The 13644-nt window shown below is 57.0% G+C and overlaps 1 protein-coding gene across 1 annotated transcript; it reads left to right on the top strand.

Annotated features, from left to right (window-relative positions):
- Positions 1-18: 18 nt before the first annotated feature.
- STK35 (serine/threonine kinase 35) lies at positions 19-13603 on the top strand. The gene is made up of 3 exons (XM_033001197.2): positions 19-551; positions 5873-6620; positions 13458-13603. The coding sequence occupies exons 1-2, from the start codon at positions 146-148 to the stop codon at positions 6583-6585; spliced, it is 1119 nt and encodes a 372-aa protein (XP_032857088.2). The 5' UTR covers positions 19-145; the 3' UTR covers positions 6586-6620; positions 13458-13603.
- The last annotated feature ends 41 nt before the right edge of the window (positions 13604-13644 follow it).

The following is a 13644-nucleotide window of genomic DNA, read 5'->3' as shown; positions in this document are numbered from 1 at the left end:
CACCCCGCGCCGCCGCGATTGGCCGAGCGCTTAAAGGGGCAGGCAGGGCGCGCTTTTCCGCCCTCCGACGCGGCGGCGTGCGCTCCGTTACCGGCGCGGAGCTGCCGGGGGGCCGGTGGGGCCGCCACCCCCCCCGTCCCCCTTCATGGAGGCGGCGGACGGCGCCCGCCGCGGGACACAAAGGGCGACGCGGCGGCGGCGGGCAGCGCGGCGGGGCCCCATGGCGGCGGCGGGCGGCGGCGGCGGCGGCGGGGCTCCTCGGTACCGCCTGTTAGCCGAGATCGGCCGCGGGGCCTACGGCGTGGTGTACGAAGCGGTGTCGGGCCGCAGCGGCGCCCGGTTGGCGGTGAAACGGATCCGTTGCGACGCCCCGGAGAACGTGGAGCTGGCGCTGGCGGAGTTCTGGGCCCTGACGAGCCTCCGGCGGCAGCACCCCAACGTGGTGCGCTTCGAGGAGTGCGTCCTGCAGCGGCACGGCCTGGGGCAGCCCATGAGCCACGGCAACAAGCGCAGCCAGCTCTACCTGCGCCTCGTCGAGACCTCCCTCAAAGGTACCCGACACCCGCTTCCCTACACCCCCGGGTTTTGGCACCCCGGGTCTGCCCCCACACACCCCACCCCCCCCCCCCGCTGTCCTCCATACCCCCGCAGCAGGGTCACCTCGGGGATACCCCCCCACCCCGGTGTCACCCGCTTTCCCCTAATCTCCGGCATTTGGGGCATCTTTCCCAGACACCCCCACCCTGAGCAACCCCCTTCCCCCCCCATCACCCCGTTGCTCAAATCCCTCCTTGGCATCACCTCCTCTCAGAAGAGCACTCGAAGCTCCCCCCCCCCTGTTGCAACACCTCTCCCTTTGCCTCAACTCACCACTTTGTCAGTATAACCACCCCCCGGGCTCCCCCCCGCTGCACCCCAGGTCGCCTCGGTCTCCTCAATCACCCCTGCCAGCCCTGGGGTCCCTCTGCTCTGCAGCGGTACCTGCCCCAAGCTTGCTCCCCTCTGCTCTCACCTCAGTCCTATCTCTGCAGGGCTCCCCACAGGGTCCTTCTGCTGCCCCCAGCACCCCTCTTTGCTGCCACCCACCCCCTGGGACCCCTGTCCTGGTCCCTGTCCCCTGCTGTGACCTTGGGCTCTGCCTGTGTGTCCCTTCCACTCTCCCTCTTCCTCTGTGTGCCGCTCCCAGGGACACCCTTCCCTGTGCCCTGCCCGTGGGGTCCCTCCTTGTGCCCTGCACCTCTGCAGCACCCCAGCCCTCTGCCCCTCCTCCTGAGGGACCCCGTTGTCACCTCCAGGCTCAGACCCAGTCCTGGGGAGCATCCCTGTGTGCTGCCCTCAGCCCTTCCCTGCACCTCCTGCCAGCGCTTCCCTCTTCCGCCATTACACCCCCTCCTGGGGCTCCCTCCGCTACCCCGACCTGTACCACAGCCCACGCACGTCCCTCGGGGACCTTCACTGGTCTCTTCCCAGTCACACCAAGGGGACATCTCCCCCCTCTCTCTGCTCATCTCCTCGGAGCACCCCAAGGCTGCAGCCTGTTACAGTGCCCTGCCTGCTCCCTCGAGCTCTTCACCTTTGGGACTGTTCCTTGTGCTCTCCTGTCCCTGTTCCCCCCCCCCCCCCCCCATGCTGGCTTTGTGGGGACAACCCTGGAAGTACCTGGGCTGACATCCCCATCTTCCCCTGGGGTCCCTCAGCAGCATCATGGGACTGTCGGGGGTCACCTTCTCCTGCCACAGTTGATGACTGTGATGGTGACATCTCCAAAATGCTTCCTCCCTCCCTCTGCTCCCTTGGCTGCTTGTCAGACCCAGCTCTGCCAATGTGAAGACGTGGAAAATTACCGGAGCCCTGTATCCTCAATGCCCCCATTCCCCCCAGCCCGCTGCAGCCTGAGTGAGCTCACCCCAACCCCTCCCTTCCCCAAACTTGTTTGCCAGGACTCCTATACGCTCCTTGGGGAGCTCAATCTCCCCATGCTCCCCCCAGCTGACCCCCCCCCCAGCGTAGGCAATCTCCCTGTGTCAGGCAGACTTCTTGCAAGGCTGCCGAGACCCATCCTCTGTCCACACCTCTGGATCTGACTGCCCCTGCCTTGCCTGTCCCCTCCGTCCTCCTGGGGGGACATGTCCAGACCTGATCCTGCTCTCCCTTCACACAACCACCCAAGGGAGTCTCCCCAAGAAGGGCAGTGTCCTAATTTCTGTATAGCCTTGGTGCTTCCTTTACGTGTTCTTGCAGACGTGACTCCATGGGAGAGGAGCCAACTCTTCCCTTCAGGTGTGTGTCCAGCTGTGGCAACTCAAGCTCTTTGCTGGCAGCTACAGGGGCTTCCTGCCCCCTCTTTGTCAGGTTGCACACTCCAGGAAGAGGTGGCATGGCTTGGGAAAAGCTCCTGGGTAGCTCTGGGTGCTCCCCATCTCTAGGTGGGGAGAGACCCCCCTGACTTCCCTGCTTGGGGTGAGGGAGGAGCTTTGCCTGCCCTGGTGCTGCTGCAGCCCCCCAAAGAGGGGGAGCAGAGCTGGGCTCTCCATCCCAGGGCTGGAGAGTAGCAGTTTCACACCCCAAACCAGAGTGCATTCTGCCCTCCATCTGCCTTCCTCCTGACTGCCCCCCGGGCTGTGCTGGCCCCAGGCTGTGGTCGCTGCCTTCCCAAGCTTTGGGTCTGATACAACACGGATAAATATTTTCAAAACAAAAGATGGAGCTAGATGAGCCCTCCCGGGTTTGCTTGCTCTCCTTCCGTGTCCGCAGCGTGTGGAGCTCCGGCCGTAGCTGTGCTGCTGTGCCATTCTGCACGACCGCAGCTGGGCTATTTACGGGCCTGCACAGATGCTGTGTGCCAGTGCGCCAGGGCTCAGGGCACGGGGAGGGGATTAGTCACAGACTTTCTGAATTGGGAACACAACTGTCAGGATACCAGGAGATGCCGGGTCTCGGCTACGGCGCGGAGCCTGCACCTTCATCGTTTTAACGAGATGTGGAATAGTAAATTCAAGGGCAGAGTGCAAAAAGGAAGCGGGAAGCCTGGCACTGAGCCTGGAGGAGAGACGTGTACTTAAGCAACGTGCCCCTCTTGTTCCTAACCCCTAGCTGTGATAGAGCTGCCTTAAGTGAACAGGTAGAGGGTGTTGCTTCCTCACGTGTCACCCGTGGGGCCACCGACTCGCCGCTGGTGCTTGGCCATGTTCTCGGGCTGCCCTGGCATCGCCCACGCCTGTTACCATCAGTCCGAGCACCCGGGCTTTGTGCCGCCTGCTCTCATCTCTCCAGCACAGCCTCTTTGCACAGAGGGAGTCAGAGGTTACACACAGTGGTGGGGTGTGGGATGCTGGTTCTGCTATCATTAGAAATTTTTTTTTTTTTTTTTTTTCCTCCCCGTGATGCTAAGCAAATTAACAAGCTGTTTAATGAGCTCCCAGGATAGGTCGGGGTAGGGGGGGGCCAGTGCAGGGATGGAGAGGTTAGCGTGTGCCATCCTGTGTTTGGGCAGGGAGCGTGCGGAGATGCTCGCTTCGTGATGGAGAGCAGGTCTGGCCTGTCATCTGCATCTCTTCAGCTCTTGGCTGCTTGACTTCAGTTTGCTGACATCTCGTCTTTAGGAAGCGGCTTGCCAGCTCTTTATGTTTAAAGCTGTTTGTTTTGAAGGCAGGAAGATGATTTAACAACTAAAACACTTTCAGATTATAGAAAGAAAATGAGGAAATACTACTCTTGGCTTAAGCCTCTCCTAGCAGCGCTCCACCCAAAGTGAAGTGCATGGTGCTTGCAGCTACTTCGGGGTCAGCAGTGTCCTCCCTGCGCTTGCTGAGGTTCAGGGGCCAGGTTTTAAATCGGAGCCTTTGTTATGGTGAAAACAAACCTTGGGGTGTTGGAGCCGGCAGGTCCTGGCTGCTGGGGAGCTGGTGTTCGAGCCGCCTCGCTGCGGGAAGGGGCTGCCGGCAGCGCTGCCGTGTGAATGCTCTCACCCTCCCGGCCGTGTGCGATGGGCGCGGGGCTCTGCCGGGCTCCCCCCGCCGTGGTGCGGGTCCTGCCTGAGAAAGAGCCCGACCCTCCCGGCTCCCCACGCTGGGGCTGTATGGCTGCTGAGGGGAGCAGGAAAGCAAAGCCCCCCCGTGCCCTGCTGCGGCGTCGCTGGGGTTTCGGCGAACCCGAGGTGGCGGCAGCGGGGCGAGCTGGGGTGTCGTGCTGTCACACTCGTCGCCCCAAAGGGCGGCTCGCACCAGAGGAGCTGCTTTTCCCTGTCAGTGTTTGGGTTTCCAGAGCCAAGCTGTCCTGTGCTGCTCCCTTTTGGCCCTTGGATTTGCGTGCTGAGCCCCGCTCCAGCACTTTGGGGCGTCTCATTTGACCCCCAGACTGCACCCAGAGCCCTATATCTCCAGCCTGTTCATGGTCCCTCCCATCCCCCAGACCTAACCTTCGTCTTCTGCCGAGGGCAGGGAGGTGCAGCCAAATCCTTCTGTTGTGCAGACTTCCATTTCCATAGCAGTAGCCGTGGATACAGACTGTTTGTGCAAATAACCAATATTCCCACCCACACCAGTCACTGACCATCGCAGGCACGGGCGCCAGGCAGCCCAGGGCTCCGTGTCCCTGGTAGTCCTTGGCTTTACCTGCTGCTGGAAGTTTGCATTCCCAGATGCTCTCCAGGGCTTTGCTAAAACAAAACCCAACTTTGTCAAATGGGTGGAGTTCCTTAACTGCTTTCAAAACACTCGGGAATCGTCTGTGTGACTCGTTAACTGTGGCAGAAAGAGTGGTGTCCTCCAGCTTCTCCCTTACGGTGCTTGAGGATAAAAAAAAAAAAGCCTAGTTGTTAAAGCAAAATGATGCCCCGGTTGTGTGTGCAGGCTCTGTCTGTCACCTGGGTGCTCTGTGCAGGTGATGTGGGGTCTGGCAGCAGGATTTGCATCCTGGAATTGGCTAACGGGCCAGGTCTGGTGCCAGGGCATCCTGGCATTGGCTCTTGCAGCTTGAAGAGCTCAGTGAGATGTCTGGTGAAGGAGGAAGCTGTTTGGGGCACAATATTGAGTAGCAGCACTAACAAGCAAGGCAACAGTTATATTTGTAAACATGGCTGAGATTGCACTTAAAAGTTTGGTTATTTGGGCTTCCAGTTTCCTCTCTTGAAAGACTTGTTGGCACTTAATGAAAGCTGTATGAAGTGGCAGAGCTCCCCTAGCACAAACACAATGCTTAAATGCACAAATTTAGTCTGAGAAGAGCCAGTGTGCTGCAAGGCTCTGACACTGGTGTGGCAGCTTTTAGTGAAGCTGTATTGGCACGGTGCTAAGGGGTGTGATTTAATCCCCACTTGCAGTTATACTAGTAAAGCGTAAGGTACAAGCCAGCCTTTGCCTCCTGCAGCAGAGCTCGAGTGGGAGAGCTGTCGTTCACATAGAACTGATTTTTTTTTTTTTTTTTTTTTTTTCCCCCCCATAGACTCACTGCTAATTGTGCTTTTAGTCTCTGCTGCTTTGGCTGCCAGAGCCTGGGGAGAATTGCCTGCTGGTAGCGCAGGAAAATAACCCTCTGCTTCCGAGTTCCCCGCAAGCACTCGAGAAGACGTGTGCTCAGTCTCACTCGCACGCCTGCGCTTTGCTGGGAACAGGTCCCTGAGCTGGCTCCCCGGCAGTGAGCTCAGATAACCGGGGTGCTGGTGCCTGGAATTCAACGGGATCCTAAAGCATTTGAAGCCACAGCAGTGCCAGCATCACTGCTGGTACCCTGTGGTGCGACAGGTCTCAGTCACATCCCTTAGGCTTTTACTGCCTGCATAAACCAGACCCGGCCCTTGCCTGCGCTGAGTCAGTGTGGACATTTTGTAATTTATCTGAAAAAAGCCACTCTTGCTTTTGTCCCTTTCGGTTAGGTGAGAGGATCCTGGGCTACGCGGAGGAGCCTTGCTACCTCTGGTTCGTCATGGAGTTCTGCGAAGGGGGAGACCTCAACCAGTACGTGCTCTCGCGAAGACCCAACCCAGCGACAAACAAGAGCTTCATGCTGCAGCTGACCAGCGCCATTGCCTTCCTGCACAAGAACCACATTGTCCACCGGGACCTGAAACCAGACAACATCCTGATAACCGAGAAGTCTGGCACCCCAGTTCTCAAGGTGGCCGACTTTGGGCTGAGTAAGGTCTGCGCTGGCCTGACTGCTCGGGGCAAGGAGGGTGGGCACGAGAACAAAAATGTGAATGTGAACAAATACTGGCTGTCTTCGGCTTGCGGCTCTGATTTCTACATGGCGCCCGAGGTCTGGGAGGGACACTACACCGCCAAGGCTGACATCTTTGCCCTTGGCATCATCATCTGGGCCATGATTGAGAGGATAACTTTCATCGACGCGGAGACCAAGAAGGAGCTGCTGGGGACCTACGTCAAGCAGGGGACTGAGATTGTGCCTGTTGGAGAAGCACTGCTAGAAAACCCAAAGATGGAGCTGCACATCCCTCAGAAACGCAGGACTTCCATGTCTGAGGGGATCAAGCAGCTCTTGAAAGACATGTTGGCTGCTAACCCGCAGGATCGACCTGATGCCTTTGAGCTTGAAACCAGAATGGACCAGGTTACATGTGCTGCTTAAATTCAGGGCAGGGCACCGCTGTGCTTTGCAGCTGGGTAAGTGATCCACAGTTTTTGTATTATTCTGTCTGCTGTACCAGCCTGATAATGCACTTTGTAGTGACACAAAGGAGTCTTTTATGTCTTTTCCAGCACTATTTCTGTAGTGACTCATCAGAGTGCTGCTTCTGAGTTTTGATTTGGTTGTGGTTTTTTTTTTTTTTTTTTTTTTTTTTTATACCTATTCTACTGCTAAACTAAAGTAGAGATGGGAAACAGAATTAGCAGGTGCACATCCCACTGCTGCCCAAAGGCCCAGTGGATCTGGCAGGGCTGGGCAGGAGCCCTGCTCCTTGGAGGTCCTGGCCAGTGGCTGGGACAGGCAGAGACCCCCACGAGCGCCCTCTGACATCAGCTTGAGTATGTCTGCCTGTCCCAGGGGTAGGGAAAAGAGCTGCCAGTTTTTCCTGCTGTATAATTTCTGCGGTCAGTGCTGGCAGCACCTCGCTGTCTAGCACAGTCCCCTTCCCCTCTGAGGCTGACAGGACACCTCGGGGCTCAGCGAGCAGGTACCGAGTGGCAGGTCCATCTCAGCACAAAGCTGTTCCCTCAGCTTTCACCTACGAGGCATGTGGGTCCGTTTCGTTTCCTCACTAAAGACAAGACTTCCCTTTGGTGTGAACTGCAGCAGCCCAGACCTGGTAGGATGCTTTGGTCTCCAGCCTGAGTTTGTAGACCTGTGTCAGCTCAGGAAGGAAGCCTACAAAACAGTTGTGCTCAGGCTGAGCCCAGCTTCATTCAAGCAGAGACCTCTCCCTTCTTCCGCCACGTTGGTTCCTAAATAGTCCCAGGTTTAGAGGTCCTGAGGCCTGGGTGGTCACACGTGGTCTGGAAGGACCCCCAGGGACATGGGGTAGCTGGCAGTGTCATTAACCAGTGACTCTGAAGGACTGGGAGGTGTTGCCTGCATGACAAAGCTGTCTGTAAACAGGAGCTGTTACCAGGGATTCTCCCAGCCAAACACTTCAATGAAAATGAAAAATTACAGATTACAAGGGGTGAGGCTGATGACTTCCCAGGCCAGGTTCTTTCTCAAGCTCTGGCAGAGCTGCCTGACCATTGCTGGTCCCAGGAGAGCTCTGAAAGCCTGCTTGTGTCGGGTGCTGGTATTGCAGCTTGGGCTCCCAGCCCTTCCCTCACCCCAAAACTGCACAGATCCTGCTGGACCAGCGCAGACTGCAGGTACAAGAGAGAGAAGAGGGATGAGATGGCTGCCCTAGACAGCAAACACCCAGCCTTCAGCCTTGCAGCCGATGGCTGTGTGCCTGGCCTGCTCCTGAGAGCCTCCAGCAGCAGAGTGCAGGGGAAGGTGGGGGCATTTTGGCAGGTTTTGCTAAAAAAACAAAAAAACAACAACAACAACAACAAAAAAAAAAAAAAAAAAAAAACAAAACCAAAACCCTCCTCACTGCCCACCTGAGGGTTTCTGAGTAAAGAGCTGTGCTGCCCATCCCCTCTCTGTGTGTGCCCAGGTGTAAGCTTTGTGCTGTTTGCAGAGAAATGGGATGATAGAAATGGAAAGAAAGGCCCATGGGGTAGGTCTAGTGTCGTCACTGCTGGTTTGTCCAAACTGGTGCACAGACAATCCCCTCTGCACCCCAGCGCAAAATATTTAATGGCCTTAAGATCTCTAGCTCAAGTAATCGATGTGACTGCTCCCACCTTGGCCTGGGGCTCCTTACTGGTCCCAGTGCAAGTGTGGGCTGGGGATTAGGGTGGGGGGATGAATCTGCAGTTTGGTGTAATAAAGTCCTGGGGCAAAAGCAGGGCACCCCACATGGTGCCCCAGGGCGAGGTGTGGGTCTCATTGTGGTGGGAGCAGCTCTGCTGCGTGGCTGAGGGTCGGGTGGGGGGTTTGGTTGGGGTGGCAGAGGGTCCGGTCTGGGGTTTTTTTGGGGTTTGCTGCTGTCATTGCCATCTGTGATCTCTCTATGCTGACGCGATGCTGCTGAGTTATGCAACCAGCCCGTGCCCTCCGGGGAAAATTCATCCTGTGCATATCTGCAGAATGGTACATGCAGAGATAACAAACACCGAGGGGACAGTCCTACCCTGGGGGTGTTTGCTTAAAACCCAGCTGCCTTCTGCAACCCGCCCCCCCTCCATCCAGAGCCAGCTGTGAGCCTGCACTGATCAGCTCCGTTAGTGACGCAGCTGCAGCAGAGATGGATGCCCTTACATAATGCAGCCTGGCATACATTGCGTGGCTGCTTGGCCCAGATAGGAGCCCGGCGCCAGCCATATGTTCGCTGCAAACCCAGAGCATTTGTGTTGTGGGGATTGTTTATGGGGCAGCAGAATATTTGGTCTGCTTTCCTGGAGGGTTTTTCTAATGCGTCGTGTATTCGTGCATTCGAATCGGTCTACCTCTGGCTGTTATTAAAGGCAAATCTCAAATCGGAGACCCGCTTGAGAAGCTTAAAATGGGATTTAGAGCAAGGTCTGAATTCTGCTCTCAGGTAATTTAAGTTGACCAAGAAACTCAGGTAACCTCTTCCTACTTAATTGTGGCACTGGCGTGTAGCTTATAGTGCTGCTGGGTCATGCAGTGAGTTGTTCTTCCCCAGGACAGCTTCAGACTCTCCTCAGCCTTGGTTCATGTTGTAACCTGGAAAACTGTAACCCTCCCTGACCCAGGCAATCAGTTTTTTGCTTATTCTTTGGTATGCCACTGACCTCTTCCAGTTTTGCTTCATGTCCCAGCAGTTTTGCCTTTAGTTCTGCTACAGACGCTGAACGCACCTGCCAGTCAGCAGGCTTCATGCTCTGTTACCCTTCCAAAATGGAGATATTAAATGCCAGTTCTCAGCCAGGAAAGTGTTTCTGGCTCGGTTTCTGTGGGACACCCGGGGTGTTGGGGTGGGGATGAGCCTGCATATTTCCTTGCTCGCCTCCCCAGGGCTGCTGGTGGCCCCGGGGCGGTAGGTCCATCAGAGGTGGGCAGCATTTCTGTGGGCAAAAGGAGTCTTGTCATATTGGGATGCCGCGCTGCTTTCTGGAAGCAGTTTGTCTAAAGCCCGAGATTGCTGTTCCTCCAAGGGTATGCACTTTGGGCAAAGAGGACAAAAGCCTTTCTAATACAATTAGGGAGTAGCTGGATTGTGCTGGGTACCTGCTGATGGTCTCTTGATTGCCATATGATAGCCCAGCGCTGACTGCACCCTCATTAAGGAGCACTTCACCCCTCCTTATCTGTGCTGGCAGGCTGAGGCCTCTCTCCTCTTTTCCTGCACTGTGAACATCTTTTTCTTTGCACATCTTTCCTCAGAGTTCCCCAGGGCAGGCGAAGACACTGCTTCAGTGGGACCCTCTAATATTTCAGTGTGGATTGAGCAGCCCTTAGACAAGTTGCTGAGGGTGAGGTAGAGAGAGAGCGTGTGGCTGTTTGCGGCTTGCTGGAGTGGCACCAGTGGTCCTGGCCACAGAAACAAGGGGAGCAAGTGGCAGCATCACCCGCCACCTACGGTTCTATATTTAAGAAACTTTGTCGTTTTAATTCACATAGGGCAGCGGTCGTGGTCAGTGTAGAAGGCAGCTTGTTCTGGTAGATCATATTCCGTGATATTTTTCACTGTGGATAAAACAGTAGGTCTGATTTTTGGGGTGGATGCTCAAGGTGACTGGCAGGGATGCGTGTGTGCGGTGTGGTGCAGACTGCAGCACCTCCGGGGCTGCCTTGACAGCCCAGGCCAGCCTGGGTCACTCCAGCACTCCTCCTCCTGTCCCTGGTTTTGATCGTTCCAGTTTCAGCCTGAAAGTAACCCTTTGCATTTGCGTTGTTCTCCTCTTTGCGTTTTCAAAGTGAACAAGCTCATCTCTGGCTGCATGATGGTGCCCGTCCCCGGCGAGCGCTCCCTGGGGCTGTGCCCAGCCGCTCCCCAGCACTGCTAATAAACTGCTGTCCTACAGAATTTCGGGGGTCGGACGCACACCAGCAGCACCTCTGCAAGCTGTCGGTGAGCAGGGCCGTTGCATCGAGTTAGGTCTTGTCCGTTCATACCACTCGACTCAGGTTTTACCATGTGGTGAAAGTGCCCTGACCCCGCTGGCCAGGAACAGGCGAGCAAGTCAAGGAAAAGGATAGCGGTTTCCTTTCTGAAACCATGTTGGTTTTCACTTCAGACTCTTGTCGGCGTGGTTTGTGAATCTCGGCATGGACAAAAGCCACGGGACAGGAAAAGCAAGGTCAGTTCCTTTTCTTGGCCGTAGCAGCGGGCGCAGCATCGCAGGGTCACCCCGCGGAGTGGTGACGGCGCCTTTTTGGGCAGCGCTGATTCTACCTGGGGAGGAGCGGAGCCCTGAGGATGATGTGGATCGTGTCACCTCTGGCCAGATGTGTTTGCATTTGCTCACCGTCACCCCCGCTCTCCCTCCTGGGGGAGGCCGCTGCGGTTGGGTTTAAGGAAGCGCCCGAGGAGCGCGTCACAAAGATATGTACAGAGCATGAGGAAGAATTTAGGAGATAACACAGGCCCTCGGCCCCCTTCCCTTGTACCCTGTGTTCCCACACAGGGGTAGAGAATGGGATTAACACGAGAAGGTGCTGGGTTATCTCCCTCCCCTGCGCGGAGTCCTCTGCTACCACACAGACCACATTGCCACCCCCCATCTCTGCCGTGACCTGTGCATGAGTGTCATCTTCCCTAGGTGCTGGGCGAGGACTCCACGGGCCGCTGGCTCATATCCTGCTAATGCCGAATGAACGTTTTGAGCTGATTAAAGCTATAAGTGGCATCAGTGGAGGGATTAAAAGCTCTCGAACAAGCCCCTGAAACAATGTGCGTCAACGGAGTGAGCTCTCCTGTCTGAGCTGTGAGCTCGGGGCTGCTCAAGCAAGCGCCTTCCCTGGAAATGCTCCTGCTCTAGGGAACCATGAGCAGAAACGCTGCCCTACTTGCTAATGAAGCTGCACCACAGGAGAAATCTTCCAGAAAATTCCTGGCGTGATTGCCCGTGACCTGATGTCCGGGTGCCTCTTGCAAGCCTGCCTTCTCAAACAGAAATTTTTTTTTTTTTTTTCCCTGATTGCAGCCTGTGAAAGGCGGCATGTCCTGGTTAACCTCTCCTGAAAAACAGCATGACCATGGTCCTGGCTTCTGCTCCGGGCAGCAGAGGCAGCCTTTTCCTTTAGAAATGTGTTCCTCAGGCACGGATTTCTTCAGTGAGGTTTCCTAGGGCGAAGGGATTTGAGTAACTTGCTGGGCAGTGGCAGTTTTTCTTCAGCAGGTCTCTCCCGCTGCTCCGTCGCTGTCACTCGGTGTCTCTGCAGAGCCCCTTGCTTGTTCCCCGGGGGGGGGGACACAACCCAGCTGTACCCCTCAGCGTGGATCTGCCCCTGCTGAAGTTGAGGGGCTAAATCCACCCACCTCACCCTGATTTTTTTCTGTGTGACTGAGCTCAGAGTTTAAGATTGGGGAAAAATTAAACTGCTAGAGAACTACCACCTGTGCGTAGCATGAGGGGCGGCAAAGTGAAGCAGGGCCCTCCCCTTGGGTTGGAGGTTTGCCTGCGTTTTGGTGACCTCCAGCCCCGTCCCCTGCAGAGCTGGCAGCAGGGGGGGGGGAGACCCTCGGGTCCCTCCATCGGGCAGGTGCGTCCCAGCTTTCGCCACCATCACCACCACTTCCCAGCGCAGCCCCTGGCCTCAGCTCTGCTGGTCCCTCCTCTGGAGGTTGTGACATTCGCGGGGATAGATTTCCCGTAGAGCAGTGACCTCACGTGCACGTGTGCTGTTCCTCGGCCCCGCTGCTGGATGGGACGTCCCCAGGTTAATTTGCTGGGTTGCAAACAAACTGGGTGGAAAATGCTGGCGGCTTACGTACAGAGTTGAGCATTTCTGTGTCCCTGAGCAAAGGGTGTGTGTGGGGGGGTGTTTGTGTGTGCAGTGCCAGGGCTGTGGATGAATGGGTGCAGCGCCCTTGGTGCTACAGGACCCAGGGGGGGATGCTGTGCCCCGGGGCTTTGGCCAGAGCAGGGACTGGCGCCGCAAAAACCTGCTTGTTTTTCCCAAAAAATCCCTGGTCCCGAGCATCCTCGTGGGCAGCCGCGCTGCGAACCCAGCCTGCTCTCTCTTCAGTTGCACCAGAATGGGTTTTAACCGCCTCTTGCAGAGCCACTCGAGAAGCCGGAGGCGCTTGCTGGCACGCGGGGGCGAGCGGTGCGGGGTGTCCCCGGTGACACGGCTTGTTCCACCTTTCCCGGTGAAGGAGCCGGCGAGCGCATCACGTGGAGGGAGCCTGGAGGCTGGGCTCTGCCGCCCGCGTGTCCTTGTTCCAGCCGGGCCCCACGCCGAGCCCCCCACGCCGTGGGGCCGGGTCGTGGGCGCGTTCGGACCTCGGCAGCGTGCGCCTGTGCGGGGCTGGCTGAACCGCTCCCGAGAGAGAAACCACTGGGAACTGAGCCCAGAGCCCCGGTGCCCGGATGGATCGCGAAAGTAGAGGGAGGTGGCAACACCCATCTGGGACTAACTGGGACCAGCGGGGAGGCTGGGGGGGGTGTGGGTGCCCCCTCTGCAGCGGGGCACCCTTCCGTCCATCTCCAGCACCAACCCAGTTGTGATCGCACCTTCCACCCCGTGCAGGCTGTTCCCAGTCGTTAGCTGGGGCTGTGTAACAAGAAGGCGGGCGCTCATCTCCTTCTCCCAGACCCTCAAATGATGCTTTAATTAAGGCTGGGGGCTGAAAGGCGAGGCGCAGGGAGCGCACCGAACCAGCCGTCCTGCTTGCTTTGCCTACCTGCAGTCTGGCTCGCGTGGCAGCGGGAGGGCTGGCAGGGCATTGTCACAGTGACAAAACCGCTGACATACCTGACCTCTCTTTCTTGTTTTTCTTGCAGGTTTATTTACCAGGGACCCATAATCACCATTATTTACGTGCAACGAAGGAAGTCAAAGATAAGGGAAGATGATGATACAGAAGATCCCTGGTCTGCAGGATCTCTGGCAATGTGAAATCTTTTGGGTGTTAACTTTTTGCTGGGAGGGGGTGTTCTGGGGGTGCGGGAGGGAGCTGCGGGGGCCTGT

Source organism: Tyto alba, unplaced genomic scaffold (genome assembly GCF_018691265.1).
Source record: "Tyto alba isolate M040663 unplaced genomic scaffold, T.alba_DEE_v4.0 Super-Scaffold_33, whole genome shotgun sequence".
Classification (NCBI taxonomy): Eukaryota; Metazoa; Chordata; class Aves; order Strigiformes; family Tytonidae; genus Tyto; species Tyto alba.
The sequence above is the reverse complement of the archived record's forward strand: the minus strand, read 5'-3'. Positions and strand labels throughout refer to the sequence as shown.